General features: G+C 38.0%; 2 protein-coding genes across 2 annotated transcripts; one reads left to right on the top strand and one right to left on the bottom strand.

Moving 5' to 3' along the window:
- Nucleotides 1-6,655: 6,655 nt before the first annotated feature.
- On the bottom strand, nt 6,656-9,399 carry LOC108272419 (uncharacterized). Its single transcript, XM_017480836.3, has 3 exons — nt 9,376-9,399; nt 8,698-9,182; nt 6,656-7,640 (listed from the first exon to the last, which is right to left on the bottom strand). Exons 1-3 carry the CDS (start codon nt 9,396-9,398, stop codon nt 7,135-7,137), a joined length of 1,014 nt encoding a protein of 337 aa, XP_017336325.1. The 5' UTR covers nt 9,399; the 3' UTR covers nt 6,656-7,134.
- A 2,433-nt stretch (nt 9,400-11,832) lies between these two features.
- LOC108273047 (uncharacterized) lies at nt 11,833-20,211 on the top strand. Its single transcript, XM_017482003.3, has 2 exons — nt 11,833-11,889; nt 17,855-20,211. Exon 2 carries the CDS (start codon nt 17,868-17,870, stop codon nt 19,944-19,946), a length of 2,079 nt encoding a protein of 692 aa, XP_017337492.1. The 5' UTR covers nt 11,833-11,889; nt 17,855-17,867; the 3' UTR covers nt 19,947-20,211.
- The last annotated feature ends 174 nt before the right edge of the window (nt 20,212-20,385 follow it).

Genomic DNA, 20,385 nt, shown 5'->3' with positions numbered 1-20,385 from the left:
CTCAATTCCGTTCAGTACTATTTTAAATATTAGGCAGATGGTTTTAATGTAATTTCTGTTGGTGTACATGACATATACACTTTGCATATATTGCATACATGTGAAGTGGATGGGCTTCCTCAGCAGAAGACCACATCAGGTTCCACTCCTGTGAGCCAAGAAGAAGAATCCGATGTCTTTCATGGGCACAGACTCACCCAGAGTGGACAGGAGAAATAATTAGATAGATAGATAGATAGATAGATGATATATAGATGGATAGATGGATGGATAGATGGATGGATACATGGATGGATGGACGGATGGATGGATGACTTTATTAATCCCCTGCGGGGAAATTAAGGTGTCTTTGCAGCCAGGTACATAAAGTACAGTCACAATACAATATAACAAGTACAAGAATACAATACAAACAGTACAATTTGAATTAAATACAATAAGTACCACTAAGATAGTGCATATGGAAGGATTGATATAAATGTACTGGGGATGCTTTGCACAGTAAAAAACTTCACAATGTGAAATAAGTGCATAAAGTGCAGAGAGGTCATAAGACAGATCAGTCCGTAGATGATTAGATCCCATATACTGTGTAAATATGATGTAACTGTGGTCAATGTAATGTAGATATGTTATATGCAGAAATTATGCACAAAAAATATAAATATGATAAAAAATATTATTAATATGATAAATATTAAATATAAGTGGAGTGTGGAATGTAAAAGCTCCTGTTCCTGACCATAGTTCTAATAGGCACAGATGGATTAATCTAAAAGGGCAGGTGAGGGTGAGGTCTGGCAGGACAGATGAATTATAAAGTTTGATGGCAGCAGGTAGGAATGATTTCCTGTAACATTCCTTTAAACGGTGGGGTTGAATAAGTCTGTTGCTGAAGGTGCTCTTGAGTTTGTCCAGTGTATTGTTGATGAGCATCATGGTTCATAATTGCCAGTAATTTTGCCTGCATTCTGTCTCTAACCACCTCCTCCACAGAGGCAAGCTTAGTGCTGGCTACAGACTCAGCCTTTTTATGAGTTTGTTCAATCTGTTAGCGTCCTTTGCTTTGATCCCGGTACCCCAACACACCGCAGCAAAGAAGTCGGTGTTCACAACAAAAGACTGATAAAACATCTGGGCAATCTTGTTGCATACACTGAAGGACCTGAGCCTCCTCAGGAACTAAAGCAGGATCATGCCCTTCTTGTTTATTATAACTCTAGTTCATTGTCCAGTTGTACACCCAAGTACTTGTATGCTGTGATAATTCCCACATTCAATTCAATTCAATTCAATTTTATTTGTATAGCGCTTTTTACAATAGACATTGTCTCAAAGCAGCTTTACAGAAATATCAATACAGTATACAGATATTAAAGGTGCGAATTTATTCCAACTGAGCAAGCCACTGAGTGGCGACGGTGGCAAGGAAAAACTCCCTAAGGTGTTAAGAGGAAGAATCTAAGTTGAAAAAGTTCATTATGGATTTATATGAAGTCTGTTTGGCCTTAGGAGCAGCCGTAGTCCCAGCAGTCTGGAATTGGAGTAGATGAGAGCTCCATCCAGAGGCAGGACATCCGAAACGGATCAGGCAGGTCCGGAGATCAGAGAGGATCAGGATCTCTAGTATCTCCATAAAATCGTGTGTGGCTCGACAGAAGGAGAGAGGAGAGAAAAGATTATTAGGACTGTGCTTAGCGTAACAGAAAGTCTAGTCAGGGTAGGCTTGAGTAAACAAATACGTTTTAATCCTAGACTTAAACACTGAGACTGTGTCTGAGTCCCGAACACTTATTGGAAGACTGTTCCATAACTGTGGGGCTCTATAAGAGAAAGCTCTTCCACCCTCTGTCCCCCAACATGGACTGGGGAGGGCAGTGACTTTTTCCTGCTAAAATACAGAACCAACTCTTTTGTCTTTGCCAAGTTCAGTTGTAGGAGATTCTCCCCACACCACCTCACAAAGTGGTCGACCACATCCCCTTACTCCTCCTCCCGTCCATTCTCCACACACTGAACAATGACTGTCATCTAAGAATTTCTTCAGATGGCATGTTTCAGTGCAGTACTTGAAGTCTGCAATGTAGGTGGCGAAAAGGAAGGGAGATAGCACAGTTCCCTTGGGGTACTATGGCCTTAAGGTACACTACACGCCAGCTTTTGATTTTAAAACAGAGCTCTTATTGTCTAGCCAAAGACTCTTACAAAATCTGTCGAGGCGCTGGATTGCTAAATTCTAAACCATATATCCATCGGAATTTGAGGCGCAGTTTTGCTGTCTCATCCTCTCCTGACATCTTTGTCCCTACCTGTCAACGTAAGACCAACAAACTGTTACATACTGGTGTCGATCACAGTAATTTAATATCGGTTCCTCGTGTGGAGATTAAACCATTGTCATCTCCGCTTCAGAGCCTGGCTTATGCCGCGTTATTCAATGCGCAGTCTGTGAATAACAAGGCGTTGCTTTTATCGGATTTTCTTACAGACAAAAAGCTGGACTTGTTGTTTTTAACTGAAACCTGGCATAAAGTAAATGATGGACTCCTGTTTAACCAGGTCACTCCAGCGGGCTTTGGAGTATTTGACCACCCGAGGTTATCTGGCAGAGGCGGAGGCATTATTGTGGTTTACAACCTGAAGTTCAACATAAGCTCTGTGTCCATTCCCCACTTTCCATCATTTGAATGCCTGGTCTTGAGTATTTCCGCTCCTACAATTTATCCACTATCATCGCTACAGTCTATAAGCCACCTAAGGCTAAGACACATGCAGCTTTTATGTCTGAGTTTGCTGACTTCCTGTCGATGTTGAGAATGAAGTTTGACAAAATTCTAATTGTGGGAGATTGTAACATTCGTGTGGACCGGAGTGACTCTGTGGCGGTTAAGGAATTTCTGTCGCTAATTGATTGTTTTAGCTTCACACAGTTTGTAACTGACCCGACTCTTAACAAGGGCCACACCCTGGATCTCGTGAATGCAAATGGCTCGTTTGTATCACAGTTTTCATCTGTTGACATTGGACTGTCTGATCATTCAGCTGTCTTTTTTAACCTGGAACTGTATCATCCAAGTGAGCCTACCATCTGAACAGTAACCTTCCGGAAGTGGAAGTCTATTGATCAGACAGCTTTCTCCAATTCTGTTGTTTCCACCTTAAGCGATCTTCATCCCTGGAGGAGAAAGTTCTGCAGTTAAATTCTGCTCTTGCTGCTAATCTTGAGTCTTTTGCTCCTCTAAGGACACGTAAGGTCACATTCGCCCGCTCTACTCCCTGGTATAGTGACAGTCTGCAGTCTAGAAAGGCTGCTTGTCAGAAAATGGAGCGCAAATGGCACCTTACCGGACTGAATGTCTACTATCAAGCGTGGAAGCATCTTCTGGGGGATTATTGAGCACTAATGGAGACTTTAGTCACTACTTCTCTCAGGCTATTGTAAACAATCAAAATAATCCCAGACACTTGTTCCAAACTATAAACAGATTGCTTCAAGTTAATGCTGTTACCGCTTTGCCTGTTTCTCAGCAGCTGTGTGATTCTTTTCTTCAGTTTTTTAATTCTAAGATTGTTAATGTTCGCAAAGAAATTCCTGTCACACCTGACTCTGCCACTTCACTCCTTCGTCTATCTGGGTTCACTGGTGTTTCATTCACTCATTTCTCACTGCTTGATTCTGAGGCTCTCGCAAGGGAGGAATCCAACATGAAATCAACCACTTGCTTGCTGGATCCAATTCCCACAAATCTATTTAAATCGTGCTTTGATGTTTGGTGCCCTGCCATCCTCAGCATTATAAATGAATCACTGGAGACTGGGGTCATTCCAGCAGTACTAAAGACTGCTGCTGTTACACCTGTACCAAAGAAGGAAAAGGCTGCCCTGGGTGATTTTAACAATTTTGAAAATCATTTCAAATCTTCCATTTTTGGCAAAAATGCTTGAGCATGTTGTTGCCTCTCAACTATGTAATCATCTTACAATTAATAACCTCTTTGAATCCCTTCAGTCAGGTTTTCGTAAATTTCACAGCACTGAAACGGCATTGGTCAAAGTTACCAACGACTTGTTGATGGCCTCTGATTCTGGCGCTGCATCCATTCTTATTCTTCTTGATCTTAGAGCTGCTTTCGATACTGTGGATCATGATCTTTTACTTACCTGCCTTGAAAGTGTTTTTGGTGTGTCTGGGACAGTTTTAAACTGGTTTAAATCCTATTTTACTGACCGTTCCCAGTTTATTTCTATGGGTGGCTACAAGTCTGACACTAGCTCTGTGCTCACTGGTGTTCCTCAGGGTTCAGTTTTAGGCTCTCTACTCTTCAATATTTATCTATCTCCACTAAGGCATCTGCTATGATCGCTCGGCCTCTGTTATCACTTTTATGCTGACGATACCCAAATCTACATTCACTCTAAATCTGGTGAAAACCTTGATGTTTGTTTTCTTTCTGAATGTATTCCTGAGATAAAAACATGGATGAATAATAACTTTCTGTGCCTGAACAGCGGGAAAACTGAAGTTATGCTTGTAGGTTCCGGTCATCAAATTCTCAAAGCTGGTCCACTGTCTCAGTTTGTTGATGGCTCTGTTCTAGAGACCCAAAGTAAAATGAGGAACCTTGGAGTAATTTTTGATACCAGCCTCACGTTTGATTTTTTTGTTCAGAGCACTGTGAAGGCGTCCGTTTTTCACCTCAGAAATATAGCTAGACTGCGCCCAATGCTAAACTTCTCTGTGACTGAAAATCTGATTAACTCATTTGTTGTCACTCGGTTGGATTACTGCAACGTCATTTTAGCCGGAGTTTAAAAATCCACAATCAACAAACTGCAATAAGTTCAAAACTCTGCCGCCAGGATCCTGACGGGAACCAAGAAATGTGAACTTATTACTGCTGTTATGAAGTCCTTACACTGGCTCCCAGTCAGGTTCCGTGTCCATTTTAAGATCTTGATGTTGACATACAAGGCAATACATGGCTTGGCTCCACATTAGCTATCTGGTTTATTAATCCCTTACACCTCAAATCTCAGACTGCACTCCTCACAGTTTAATCTGTTAACTGTTCCACAAACCCACCTAAAATCTATGGGTGACCGGGCTTTTTCTGTCTATGCTCCTTCCCTTTGGAACACTCATCTTCCTGAGCTCAGGGAAGCTCAGTCTTTTGGCATTTTAAAAGCTCTACTCAAGACGCACTTTTTTAAACTTGCATTCGACTGATGATGTCTTTTTTATGATTATTTTATTATAATAATAATAATAATAATAATAATAATAATAATAATAATTATTATTATTATTATTATTATTATTATTATTATTATTATTATTATTAATAATAATAATAATAATAATGTTGTTCTTATTAACTTTTATATGTTTTATTTTTCTGTGTACTGCTTATTTTGTGTACAGCGCTTTGAGAAGCCGCTTTTAAAGGCGCTTTATAAAACAAAGTTTATTATTATTATTATTATTATTATTATTACCTTCATTATGTGAGAGGTCAGTGCTACTGGCCTGTAGTCATTTGGTGTTATAGGGTATCTTTTATTAGACACTGGCACCAGGCAAGATGTTTTCCATATCACTGGGACTCTCTGAAGGTGCAGGCTCCAATTGAAAAGGTGCTGGAATACTCCACATAGCTGGCTGGCATAGGACAGGCCTTCAATAGTCGATGCCGTCTGGTCCAGAAACCTTTCCCTAATTAAGCCTCTCCAGCTCTCTCACACTACACACCATGTTTGGAGAAGAAATGGCACTACACATCACCATAAAAACACTATACCCACAGTGAAGTTGGAGGTGGAAGCATTATGGTATAGGGTTGTTTTTCATTGCATGGTAATGGCATACTACATATATTTGAAGGAATGAAGAATGGAGCCCTTTACCGGGAGATTCTTGAGAAGAATCTGCTGCCATCCACCAGGATGATGAAGATGAGATGTGGGTGGAGCTTCCAGCAGGACAACAATCCAAAGCATATAGCAAAGGAAACTCTCAATTGGTTTCAGAGGGAAAAAATCAAGGTGTTACAATGGCCCAGTCAATCACCTGACTCGAGTCCAACTGAACAAGATTTAAAGACAATATGTTTAGAAGAACGGACCAAAATCACACCTGAATACTGTGAGTTAATACTGATGTCTGGTGAAAATTTCATGTGAATATCCTCATTGGAAATATATTTACTGAAAAGGATGTTGACTTGTTCAATACTGATTTCCCCCGCTGTATATACATACAGTAGTCAGTCTCATTAGTTAATCAGTCTTGTAGATTAAAAAGATCCCCTTTTTAATACATTAAAATGATCAACCTTTAAATAGGTCAAAACGAACAATAATAATCAATGACTTGGTTTCTGATGGCTTAGCTCTTGAATAGTTTGCTTCTTGCAGTATCAAGTAATAACCATAACAAGGCAATAAGATGTTCAATGATATAGCATTTATTAAAATAGAAGAGAAAAGAATAAACACTAATTAAGTATTAACTATGGTTAAAATAAAATAAATTGAACATTTTTTTAATGGTAAAATAGGGAAAGCCAAACAAGAGTTGTGTGTGAGAAAAATTGCGGTATGCATTTTTTCAGTTGTGTTACAGGTTTGCATTCGGAGAAACATTTATATATAACAAAGAATTTTTAGTATAATTGAGTTGAATATTCAGGTTGACAAAAAAAAGGGTAACAATGCAATAATCTTGGAAAGAGTTGTTGGCTTTGATCATAAATACAATCGGAAGCAAAAAATTTTAAATGACATTTATCTTAGAGGATAAAAAATTAATGAAAATTGTTAAAACCAAGTGTTGCTTCTAAACCAAAAAAAAAGTGCTTTTACTCTCATTTTCATGTGTTCACGCAAACTTGGCATTAGGAGAAACCCATGATGGAATTCTTGATCATTATTGACTTCCACATTGTTTATAAAATAATTACTGAGATAAAGATAAGAAAGTTTGGCAATTTTAAAAGAAATGTTATAACTACAATGCTGGTGCAATGGGACAGAGTAGGGAACAGAACATGAAAATTATGCACCTAGTACATGAAAAGCCTTTGATTTTTTTTTTTTTTTTTTACACCAATGCATGTTACTAACAATGAAAGTCTGTCAGTAGTCGTCCACAGCATTTTTCTCTGAGGCACAGATGGCTGCCAGGCGTAGGTTGTTCTCCTTCATTTGATCGATGAGTCTCATCATGTCTTTGTTGTACAGGAACTCATTCCCTGTGATCTCCTTCATTGCGTTCATAACATCCTCCATCACCTTCATCACAGGCTCCTGGAGGATGAATCTGCGAGTCTGATGTTCAGCTACGCTGGCCCTCCCACTCAGAACACCCAGGAACTGGACGGCCCTTCTCGCTTTGCTCTGGAAATCAGCAACAGCCTGTATCTGCTTCTTCACTTCCTGGATTCCTTCACGTGCCATCTTCAGCTTATCATTTTTCTGACTGATGTCATGACTGGTATGGGAAATCTTGGACTCATAGTCCGATACTTTATGTTCGTAATTTTTCACTTCATTGTAAGACCTTCTCTCCTCTTCTTCAGCCTCGCTGACAGCATTTTCTGCTTGATCCATTTCAACTGCACCACCAATCATCATGGCAGAACCTACACAGAGATAGAACAAAATAAATATCTAGAAGTAACACTTACACAAGAAGATCATGATAATTAAATTGATGAGCAAGAGATATACAGAAATATTTGAGAAATAAATATATACTTAATGAGCAAGCCATAGGCAACAGTAGCAAGGAAAAACTCCCTGAGACAACTTGAGTAAGAAACCTTGAGAGGTACCAGATAGTACCGCATAATAGAACCGGATAGTGTGAGTATAAATTTCCCTTTGATAACTGGGACTTATGAGTAAATTATGAGAGTGAGCATCAGAGTCAATTGTGAATTCATTATAGCTTTCAACCATTCAGAGACTTCAGTGCAAAACAAACTGTTCTTAGCAATTGCCTTAAGGCTATCCAAAGAAGAACATAGTTATCAGCCTGGACTTAAACACTGAGACTGTGTCTGAGTCCCGAACACTAATTGGAAGGTTTTTCCATAACCGTGGGGCTCTATAAGAGAAAGCTCTTCCCCCTGCTGTAGCCTTCACTATTTGAGGTACCAACAAAGAGCCTGCACCTTTTGATCGAAGTAGGCATGGTGGATCATAAAAGAACAGAATTTCTCCCAGGAACTGTGGCGCAACATCATACGGTACTTTATACTGGTACGTAATAGTATCAATTATGAAATCAATGTGAAATTTCACTGGGAGCCAATGCAGTGTTGATAAGATCTGGGTGATGTGGTCATATCTTCTGGTTCTAGTAAGGACTCTGGTGCATTCTGGATTAACTGGAGTTTGTTTATGCTCCTACTGGAACATCCAGACAGTAAGACATTACAGTAATCTAGTCTAGAGGAAAGCAAGAACTAGTTTTTCTGCATCATGTAGTGGCATTATGTTCCTTATCTTAGCAATATTTATGGAGTCATGAATCACACCAAGGTCTTTTACTGCTGCACATGAAGTCCAGCCAGAGATGCTATGTAACCAGAAAGCTTAATTCTAGCTGCATATGGTCCTAGTACAATATTTCTGTCTTGTCACGATAATGTATATAATAATTATTATTTTTTATCTATATGCTGTAATTCTCACCTGCAATCCATCCAATGAATGGTATAACCATCAGCCCCGCGCCAACACCTGTGACTATTTCAGCATTGTGTTTTCTGCTTTCCTGTTCCTGAAGTATCTGTTTTGTTGAATTCAGCTTTGTCCTGGCCAGCTCCAGAGATCCCTGGCATTCTCTGAGTAATTTTTGATTAAATGCCTGCTTTGTTCTTAAGTTGTCTAAAGTTTTTTCTGTATCATTTATATCACATTCCAGTTTTCCCTCATCTTCTGTAAATCTCTCTAAGCTTTCATCCAGACTCTTTAACCCCGAATTGGCCACCTGTTCTGACCTCTGCAGGTGTTGATGAGCCTGCACTATCTGCTGTCTGATGTAGTTGTAGTTGGAGCATTGCCCAGTAATAGGATCTACATCTGCCTTAATCAGGGCCTCGTAGACTCCATTCAGGGAGGAGATGCCATTTTTCAGTGGAATGATAACAGCCTCAGCTGTGTTCTTCAGCACAACTCTACAGATACAAACATAAATCACAGGCACAAAAACCCAGCTCACTGTTAAAATAAAACCTGTTCAGACATATCATGAGTAAATTTAGAACATCATTATTTCACTTTTAAATGCTATTTTACTGTAATGGGGGAAAAAATGCTCTTCTCTTCAGTACATGTGAATACTTTTGAACTTGGATGTTTTGAACTTACTCGGATGAATAGTTCTGGGCCATGTTTATCTGAAACAGGAAGCAACAATGTTATTAAAAAGAGCTATATCATCATGCATCATTTAAGGCCATTATAAAACTCTTCCTTAGCCCGCTAACCTCTGCATCCATTTATGGTATAGGATCTGAGAGAGAAATAGTTGGTATATATTGTAACCGTAGTTTTGACAGGTATAGGTCAAAGGTCAAAAAGATACACATTCTAACTCTCTATATCTAGATCAAAGGTCATGATCATAAAAATATTAATAGTTATGTTAAATCTGGATCACATCCATTCGTTACCATACATGGTGCGGCCATATGTGTTTTCCGCCCCACACACATTGCACACATGGTACTTCTAACACTCTGTGGTAGGTCATAAAAATATATATAGTTATGTTAAATCTGGTTCACATCCATTCGTTACCATACATGGTACGGCCATATGTTTTCCACCCCACACAAGTTGCACACTCATGTTCTTTCTTTTCACATAGAATATGAAACTCTCTGTGGTAGGTCATAAAAATATATATAGTTATGTTAAATCTGGTTCACATCCATTCGTGACCATACCTGGTACGGCCATATGTTTTCCACTCCACACAAGCTGCACACATGGTGCTTCTAACACTCTGTGGTAGGTCATAAAAATATATATAGTTATGTTAAATCTGGTTCACATCCATTCGTTACCATACCTGGTACGGCCATATGTTTTCCACTCCACACAAGCTGCACACATGTTCTTTCTTTTCACATAGAATATGAAACTCTCTGTGGTAGGTCATAAAAATATATATAGTTATGTTAAATCTGGATCACATCCATTCGTTACCATACATGGTGCGGCCATGTGTTTTCCACCCCACACAAGTTGCACACATGGTACTTCTAACACTCTGTGGTAGGTCATAAAAATATATATAGTTATGTTAAATCTGGATCACATCCATTCGTGACAGAAACGTTACCATACCTGGTACGGCCATGTGTTTTCCACGCCACACAAGCTGCACACATGTTCTTTCTCTTCACATAGAATATGAAACTCTCTGAGGTAGGTCATAAAAATATATATAGTTATGTTAAATCGGTAAATTTTTGCTTCTTCAGCATCAAAAAAGTTAAACATTAATCTTATTATTAAACTCAGAAACAATATAACTGTCTGGTTGTGATCATAATAAAAGGCAACGTGAAAGGTGACTTAATTCCCAATGAGATTTCTCTATGTTCTATATGACCTTTCTACAGTATATGCCATTAAGTCCTAGTGTCCAGCCATCATTACAGCACGGGAGAGGAAATCTCATTCATCAGATGTGCGATGTACGTCTAGACAATCTGATAGACTTCTGTGGGGTGAAAAACATATGGCCGTACCATGTATGGTAACGAATGGATGTGATCCAGATTTAACATAACTATATATATTTTTATGACCTACCACAAAGAGTTTCATATTCTATGTGAAAAGAAAGAACATGAGAGGTTAGAAGTACCATGTGTGCAGTGTGTGTGGGGTGGAAAACACATATGGCCGCACCATGTATGGTAACGAATGGATGTGATCCAGATTTAACATAACTATTAATATTTTTATGATCATGACCTTTGATCTAGATATAGAGAGTTAGAATGTGTATCTTTTTGACCTTTGACCTATACCTGTCAAAACTACGGTTACAATATATACCAACTATTTCTCTCTGATCTGAATCTGGACACTGCATTCATCAAAGAAAAGGATCTAAATGCAGACCACTGTGGAGCTTCACCATTATTCCATTGAGGCAGTAATGCAATAATTAATAAGCCATATAGACACAGACATAGTTGAATTCTCACTGCTTATTTGAAATGTGATCAGGGGCATAACAACTACATTTCCCCACAATCTAACACAATTGTGCATACACAGAGAGGCCTATTCTAACAATCCTAAAAAACAAAAAACAAAAACAAAAACAACAAAGAAATAGAAACACAAACATGCAGACACCCTGCAGTACAGAGTAAACAAATTGCATAAAGACTATATAATCAGTCAATCAGTATACATATTATACCATAATAATAAGTATATCAGATCATAGTCAAAAATAAAAATAAAAAAGAAGAAAAACAATACACTTGGGACAATAATAACGCTAGGACATGAGAAAAGTCAGAAACATCTAAATTAATCTGCTCTGCAGGTGAACACACATGCAACATCACCTAGTCACAGAAGAACCTCATAATGGCTAACTGAAGATTAAGAATGAAACCTTACCATCTATAGTAAGCTGCTTATCCTCTTTTAGCTCAGTGAAGAGTTAAAAAAAATAAAAAAGATAAACTCCTTTTAAACTGCTACATCAATGTGAGGGGCCAGAAGTGCCAAAGGGGAGGAGATTTCATAACCTATAAATTTCTCTGTGGTTTATGAGTTTTCTTACATGTGCTGACAGAGCTGACAAAGGACCTCGTCCACATCTTTACTGAAAACTATCGGGATATCAAGGTAGAGATTCTGATGTACTCCTAAAACTTTACTTACTGCACTAGGATTTTGTTTGCATTTAATTCTATCTCACTGAAGATTCAGTAGCAGAATTTTTAAAACCATAAACTGTCAATGTAAAGAGTTGATTGTTGTGTGTTAATTTTTGTTTTAATTAATTGTTGCATGAGCATATTTTATAATACATAAAACATCTTTTTAAATTTGCCAATAAGCACCAGTCTTCAGTCTGTCTTCAGGTTCAGAGAATATTTAAATACTTCTAAAGTCATAGGGGAAGAGAAAGTACACCCTAAATAACAATTTGTAGTCCTCACCAAATGCTATAAGCAAATATGTAAGCTCAAGTGAAAAAAGGAAACATTCAGAAAATAGGTGGGAAAAAATAAGTACACCCTATAATTCAGTAACATGTAGAACCACCTTTAGCAAAAATGATTTGTAGGAGTTTATCGGACTCACATAATTTTTAAGAAATTTTAACCCACTTTTCTTTACAACATTGCTTCAGTTTATTGATGTTTGAGGGTGTTTGTTTATGCACAGCTCTCTTAAGATCCCGCGGCAGCATCAAAATGGGGTTGAGCTCTGAACTTTTTCTTCTTTAGCCAGATGTTGATTTTCTGGTGTGCTTGGTTTCCATTGTCCTGTCGCATGACCCAATTTCAGCCCAGCTTAAACTTCTGGACAGATTGCCTCACATTTATCTTAAGAATTTTCTGGTATAAAGTGGAGTTCATTGTTGTCTCAATGACTGCAGGTTTCCCAGGCCCTGTGGCTGCAAAACAAGCCCAAATAATCAACCCTCCACCACTATGCTTCACAGCTGGTGTGAGGTCAGTTGGTGACACATTATGCTGTGTTTGGTTTTGCCAGACATGGTGCTGTGTATGATGAACCAACATCTCCACCTTGGTCTCATCAGTCCAAAGGATATTGTCTAGAGATTTTGTGGTTTGTTCAGATGCCTTTTTCCTAGCCACCCTTCCATGAAACCCTAACTCTAACCCTTACACACATCTATGGCAGATTTGAGTGTATTTGTTTTGTAAAAATTGTCTTCATTGTGTCATGCATTTTTTTCTTTTGCTAAATAAATACATTTTATCATTTGTTATCCTTTGGTTTGCATTTAAAATATTCATTTGCTGTTTTTGAGTACACACATGCATAGAATGTTGCTTTTTATGTCTTTTTGAAAAGCAATTTTTATTGATTGTGTGTGTACTGGTACCAGATGAGCTTTGTCTTTATTCTGATGTCTGAGGTATACATCTTAACACTTTGTTGTAAAATCATTAAACTGGTCTCGTTAGATTCTTTGGGCTGTAGCGAGTCTAATGAAATGGCATTTTCTAAGGTCGGCAATTTTGCATGTCGGCCATTTTGAATTAGATGTGAAATGCTGTATATGATGAGCACTTTCACATATGGTTGCTAAAACTGGTAGGTGCCATCAGGACCATGCCGTGAAGGCACATAAAGGCCACTTTATGGTCAACAATTATAATGCAATTTATATCAATGCTAATAGCTTTTGACTGCTTTTGCACATTGTCATGAAATTGGTCTTGACAGATCTGCTGGCTCATGCAGAGAACAATGATACCAATTAAGCCATGGTAGGCTAAAATTCCTGTCTGCCATTTTAAATTTTCTGAAAAACCTACTTTTTCAAACTCCTCTTAGACCGTACATCATGTCAAAATAGACATGAGGCTATATCTCCAAAACGCTTTAGCATATTTATATCAAACTTAGTATATGTCGTAGCCATCGTAACTTGAGGGTACCTATACAGTTTCAGAACAGCGCCACCTAGTGGTCATAAGATATGAATAAAGCACATTTTTGCTTTAAACATTATGAATAGTTTGTCCTAAAATCAGGAAACTGGTCTGGTCTCTACAGATTCAGTGGGGCATAACAACTCATGTAATATTAAATGTTTGTATGTCAGCCATTTTGGGTGTCGGCCATTTTGTATTTAGTCTTAAACTATGTATTTTATGAATGACGAGGCATTTGTACAAAAATCGGTAGGTCTCATCAGGACCAAGCCCTGAAAGTACTCAAAACGTTTCAGGACAGCGCCTTCTTGTGGTCAACAATTATAATGCAATTACAAATAATTCTAATAGCTTTTGACTACTTTGTCATAAGATTGGGATTGACAGATGCCTGGGTCATGCATAGAACAATGATACCAGTTATGCCATGGTAGGCTTAAACTCCTGTCTGCCATTTTTAATTTTCTTAAAAACTTACATTTTCGAATTAATACTAGATTATTCATCCAATGTTGATGAAATTCATAAGAGATTATCTTCAGACCATGCTGACAAAAAGTTATAAGAAGCGTTTTGATAAACCAAACCGTTCTCATATAACACGTGGATGAATTCTATGGCGATCATACCAAAGCGGATGTGAGGCTATATCTGCGTAATGCATTAGGGTATACAGACCAAATATAGTATCTGTCATGACCTAAGGATACCGGCATTGTTTTGGAACACCTTGTGGTCAAAAATTATAATGCAATTTCAATAAATGCCAATTGCTTTTGTTTACTTTGCCCATTGTTATGAGACTGGTCTTCCCAGATTGCTTGGCTCAGGCAAAGAACAATGATACCAATGAAGCCATGGTTGGCCAAATTTGCTGTTCGCCATTTTGAATTAAAAAAAAAAAAAAAAAAACTTTTTTGAACTCCTCCTACACTGTTAATCTGATTTTCACCAAAATTGAAACACACCATACCAACAAAAAGTTGGAACTTTTTCAAAAAGACTGAACTCAATGTTTTCGAATGATGTACAAATGAATTTGAAAGCGAGCACACCAAAATGGACGTGATGCGATATATCTGTAATACTTTAGCATATTTAGACCAAATATGGGCATCATAACATGATGGTACCTGCACAGTTTTGGAACAGCACCACCTGGTGTTCACGAGATAGTGTTAGTTTTCATATTAGGGGTCAACTTTTTCAAACTCCAAGGCTGTTTGTCCGATTTACACAAAAATTGGCTAACATCATTTAAAGACACTTACACCTAAAAAGTTAGTCACAGAATTTTGATAAACCATACCATTTTCAAATGGCGCTTCGACGAATTCATCAGCGAGCATGCCAAAATGGACATGAGAGTATATCGCTGTAATGCTTTAGCATATGCATACCAAACTTATCATTTGTCATAGCCATCATGACTCAAGGATGTCTGCACAATTTTGGAACATTGCCCCCTTCTGGTCATGACATATGAAAAATGCACATTTTTGCTTATAACTTCTGAACAATATGCCCTAAAATCATAAAGGTCTCATTAGATTCAGTGGGGCATACCGAGTCCAACGATATGAAAAATTATTATGTGGGCCATTTTGGATGTCGGCCAATTTGAATTTAGACATAAAATGCTGTATTTTATGAACAACTTGGCATATCATTACGAAACTCTGTATACAGAGAGGGAAATAAGTATTGGACACGTCTACATTTTTTTCAGTAAATATATTTCCTATGACTCTATTCACATGATATTTTCACCAGACAAATATATTAACTCAATAAATCTGGAAATATGAAGAATTCACAACATTAAAGTCCATAAATAAAGTTAAGTGTAATAAAGTGGAATAACAGAAAAAGCATTGAACACACTAAGAAAAAGCAACGTGAGGAACCAGCTGAAATCTGTAAGTAATTATACCCCCTATCTGTGCAAATTAATATCAGCTTGGTTAGTAAATTGACATGGGATTGGATTTTAGGAGGCAAAATAAGTGTTTACAACAAATATGAAAGTGCATATTATAAACTAGTACATGCAAAACATGAACAAAAGTTTAAAAAAAAATCCTGAATAAAAAAAATAAGAGTCAGAGTGTGCATCATTGAGCTTGTCTGTCCTTGACATCATACCCACTCACTGAAACAAAGATGGTCCACTACAGTACACAGGAACACAACACAAAACCTGCATTTGTTAATAGTCTTGCTGTCGTTCTTCCTTTGAATGCAGTACACAGTGTTTTCTCCCAGCTCAGGCTTTGTCTCTCTTGGCAGAGGTTGAGGTGTTTACAATCGTCACTGGATAGCATTGCCTCTTCTCTGCCACCTGTGACACATCACTGACAGCTGCAGTGCCACTGGCTCAGATACGCTGAACTTATGGCTTAATCACTCCCAAAATTCACAATTCTAGACCTTGTGGCTACCATCGATGACCAGGTTCTGGTGAGGCTGGTAGTAATATCAATAAGATGTCAATAATGTCAATAAGAGCTGCTTCCTGTTGGGCTTTACATAAAAGAGCCAATCATAGCCAGTGGTGCCTTTTAGCCGGTCACTCTGCTCATTGTCTTTGACGCTTGTGTACAGCATCCAGAATATTGCCTCAAATCTGTGGAATGCCAGGACAGAGGTTGGGAATGGAAAATTATGTTGCTTATTCTTTCTCCACAAATCTCAAACAAATCTCCACAAATGGCTTTATTAGGCCACAGTAAATGACCAGGCCCAGTCTGGTCAGTGCCATGCAGTGCCATGCTATATATGAAAAACATGCTACATGCCATGCTACATGTGGAAAAATAGAGTTCCATTCTACCTGCAAAAAAGACATTTCCACATTACAAGGAAAAAATTAAAAACAGAAAGCAACAAAATTACATACTTTTCAAGGACCGTGTCCAGGCCATGCTGGGATGCTCCTCAGCTCAATCCACGCTGTCTTCCTTAAAAAAAAAACCCTCCAGTTCCTCGGCAGAGTCATGGGGTAGTCACACTGGGCTTTAATGCACCATTGATTTCAATTCAAACACATCCGAAAGTGGAAGACCGGAAACACAAGCTCATACGTAGAATTTTCGTCCTGTACTACATTATGTGATGAAAATTCAGATTTGGTGAACTCTGACCTGCATAATCGTATCACGTGAAGACGTGTGGCTAATAGATGATCGCAACCTTTTCTGTAAAAAAAAACACAACTTTTGCCAGTAGCAGGACTTTCTGAGACACAGCATGTCAGCCACTTGTTCTTAATGAACTGGTTCATCTCTGGCATATCTTCATGTCAGGAATTTGTTTGTCAATAATTATTTATGTATAAATATTTATATCAATAGTATTTAGCATAATTTTTTTTTGCATCTGTTTGCATTAAACTGTTAAAATGTTTTTTCATTATTTTATTAAAACCATTATTGTTCAGTAGTTACATTTACAATTAAACAATTTTAAAGGCATTTATTATGCATAATAAGCACATCTTCATGATTTCTTAACATTTGCATAATGGAAACTGCATCCTATGTTTTCACTTTACTTTAAGCCATCAACGATGCATTTATAAAGGTTATTAATTGTATTATAAGTCATAATAAGTATTTACAAGGCAGGACAACACAACTATCAACAGCAATACAAAATAATTCTGTAATTGGACCTAGAAATAAATCTGTATTAATAATGTGATTATTGTGATTATAACTATAATTTAATAAAATAAAAAATTCAGGCTGCACTTTTATTAATACATAAATGGAACCATAAGACTGAATAATTAATACTTATAAATTGGTGTATAATGCATTATGAGCATGGGAACTGAAAGGAAATTCTTTTATATCATGTAAAGCAAGTAACAATAATATGAATGTAGCTATTATTATTATAACGAAGTATAGGTCTTTATAAATGTGCTTATAGAGCAGTGATACTTGCTTATAAATAATTATAAATGAGGCTATAATTTATTATAAGCATGGGCTTCATAGACAGTGTTACCCAAATAATTATTTTAAGGTGTGAGGTTTTTGTAAGTGACAGGAAAATCGGACTGTAAATCAGACAGTGTAAAACTCTGTAAAAAGATGTAGAATTAGAGCAATGCAGATTTTATCATTTTGTATGAATCTTGTGTATTGTTTACTATTTTTTTATATTAGGAACAAGGAAGCCATGGATTCCCAAATTGCAAAGAAAAATCAAAGCCTCACCACAGCAGAGGAGATGAGAAACCAGACCAAGCTTGTGATGCAGCCGTACGCCAACTGGGAGGAGTATCTGACTCCTGCTCCACTCTCCATAGCCATCCTGGGAGAGCTGGTCTTCATCTCCTCCAAAACAGATTTCTCCATTAACAAGAACCCACCTAAAGATGGCTACAAGTACATCAGATACCCAGATTCATTTCGTGCCTGCCTCATGCAGGTGTGTAACTCCGGCTGGGGGGCTTTCAACGAGGCCCATAAGAACATGGATCAGATTAGACTCCACACCATGGCAGTTCCAGATTATATGAAGATGGCTGTGAAGATCCTGTTTAAAGGCAATGATGAGGTTGTACAAGCCCACCTCCCTGATCAGCTGGAGAACATTCGTGTCATTGCAGATGACTGTCTTGAGTTGGCCAATTCAACAGAAAAGCGGTTCACTGATGTCATCAATATCATCCAAGAACTGCTGGAAGCATGTGTAAATGCTGAGCACTTTTATGGGGAGGAGCTGGATGCTGTCAAGGAAAAACTGGATGAGGCCAAATTGAGGAAACAGTCATCAGAAGAAGCTGCTAAACGCTCAGAGAAGGCAATGAAAGCCATGGAAAAGGAACTGAAGCAAGCACATGAAATTTACAACAAAGCAATGGATTCACTACCCAATGGATGGGACATGATGGGTATGGATCTTGTTGCAGGCTTGACTGAGAGCATCAACACTCTTGTTGTTGGACTAACAACCATGGAATATCATCCGAAGAACCAAATCTGTAATGGTAAAAAACAAATGTTTGGTCAGTTACAAAGGCCTTGTCAGTTACAAGGGCCACAATCTGCTGCTGATAGTATTGATGAAATCAATATTTATAGCAAGTCTGCAGAAATCCTAAAATGCACAGAGAACATTCAGGAGTTTGTGAAGGAGAACATGATTAACTGGAAAGACATGTATGATCAAAAGAATAAAGCTACAGTAACAGATTTCCAGAAAGGACAGTTTACCAGAATCAAGGAGAGTTTAAAAGAAATCCTAACGGGCTATGCAAAAACCAATGTGATGAAGCTTTGTGATGAAGGTATTAGCATCTGTACAGAGCTAGCGATGTATGCACCAGAGAGGAAATGTGAAGATGCCAAAACAGAGGAGCTGATCGAAAGGATCAGAAAACTAACTGAGTCAGCTCGCATTTTCGACAGCAAAAGTAAAGACATCACAAAGTCTCCTGCCCTGGCTCCCAAACCACCAATGATGTATAAAGAAGAAAGTAAATCTGAGACAATGAGCGCTTCACAAAGGGCATCAGACAATGCTAGGTTCCGCATAGAGCAGAGCCGCACTCAACTTGACAAGACCAGAGAGACCTATGAGAAGAGTGTAGAGAACATGGAGAAGAACCAAAAGGAGCTGACTGCTATCCTGATCACCATGAGGAACTGTGAGATCAAAGAGATAGACTTTAACACCACCATAAAAATGCTGGTCAAAGGTATGGATGCCATGGGGAGAGTGAAGGAGCAGTGGGAGAAGATGGTTCGCTTCTTTCAGATGGTGTCCAACATTGTGAAAACCAGCCTGACCAGAACCCTTAAAGATTTTGCCTCCACATCTGAGAAGACACAATCACTTTCCTACAACTCAAAGCTCTTCTCCAAGGATTTGCTCTATAATCAAGCCTTTCAAGCCACTAACATCGCCAGCCTTGTCAATATGATTGCTACAACTTACACCGAGGTGTCCACCAACCACCTAATGGATCGTGTCAGCTCTCTGGGGAAACTGATGGCCATGGACAAGGAAAAGCCAGAGTTTCATTCTGAGCGTCAGCAGTTACAGAAGTCCTGTGATGAGGCTCAGAAAGCCATCTTACACCTTGTGCTCAAGAATAAGGATGAGTTTGAAAGGAAGAGTGATGCAAGACTGGAGAAGATTGACAAAGAGATACTTGCCATTCTTCCAGCTGCTGCTCCAGAAGAGACAAAGAGCATTCAAGCAGCAGTTAAAAGTGGATTCACAGAGGAAGAGGAAGAAGACTACGCCTGAGTGAATGTTTATCCACATAAAAATGCGTAAAGCCAATACAATTTCAAGCTGATCGTGTTTCTTTTCCAGCATAATAAATGTCTGTGATTTCTCAAAACTAATGTTCAGCAAAATTAACATTTTAACTTTGTATGTTGATCAATAAATATCATTTTACTTAATTAAATATTTTTTTCTGAAGTAATCTTTCATTTTCTCATGTAACTCATTTCCAGCTTCATGTAAACTTTACATCCTGTTTGTACATATAATAAAATACTTGGGTATGATTAAAGATGACTGTTCGTTTTGTCTGTTAGTATCACACAATACAGACCTCATGTACAGATGGGCCCTTAGTTCAATTGCGGCATTTGTTTCATTATTTTGTACCCAACTTTCTTAAAAACGTCAAAACCTTGAACAAAACATATTTTAAACCAGGTAGACCAGGATGTTT

The sequence above is a fragment of the Ictalurus punctatus genome, chromosome 12, assembly GCF_001660625.3.
Source record: "Ictalurus punctatus breed USDA103 chromosome 12, Coco_2.0, whole genome shotgun sequence".
Taxonomy (NCBI): domain Eukaryota; kingdom Metazoa; phylum Chordata; class Actinopteri; order Siluriformes; family Ictaluridae; genus Ictalurus; species Ictalurus punctatus.
Note: the sequence above shows the minus strand (reverse complement) of the source record. Positions and strands in the feature narration are given on the sequence as shown.

Excerpts from the sequence above, each read along its gene's own strand:
- LOC108272419 (XM_017480836.3), bottom strand. The coding sequence starts at position 9,398 with ATGGCCCAGAACTATTCATCCGA. Across the intron at positions 9,183-9,375 it reads GCCCAGAACTATTCATCCGA|AGTTGTGCTGAAGAACACAG; the intron begins GTAAGTTCAAAA and ends TTGTATCTGTAG. Across the intron at positions 7,641-8,697 it reads ATTCATTGGATGGATTGCAG|GTTCTGCCATGATGATTGGT; the intron begins GTGAGAATTACA and ends ATCTCTGTGTAG.
- LOC108273047 (XM_017482003.3), top strand. The coding sequence starts at position 17,868 with ATGGATTCCCAAATTGCAAAGAAAAATCAAAGCCTCACCACAGCAGAG.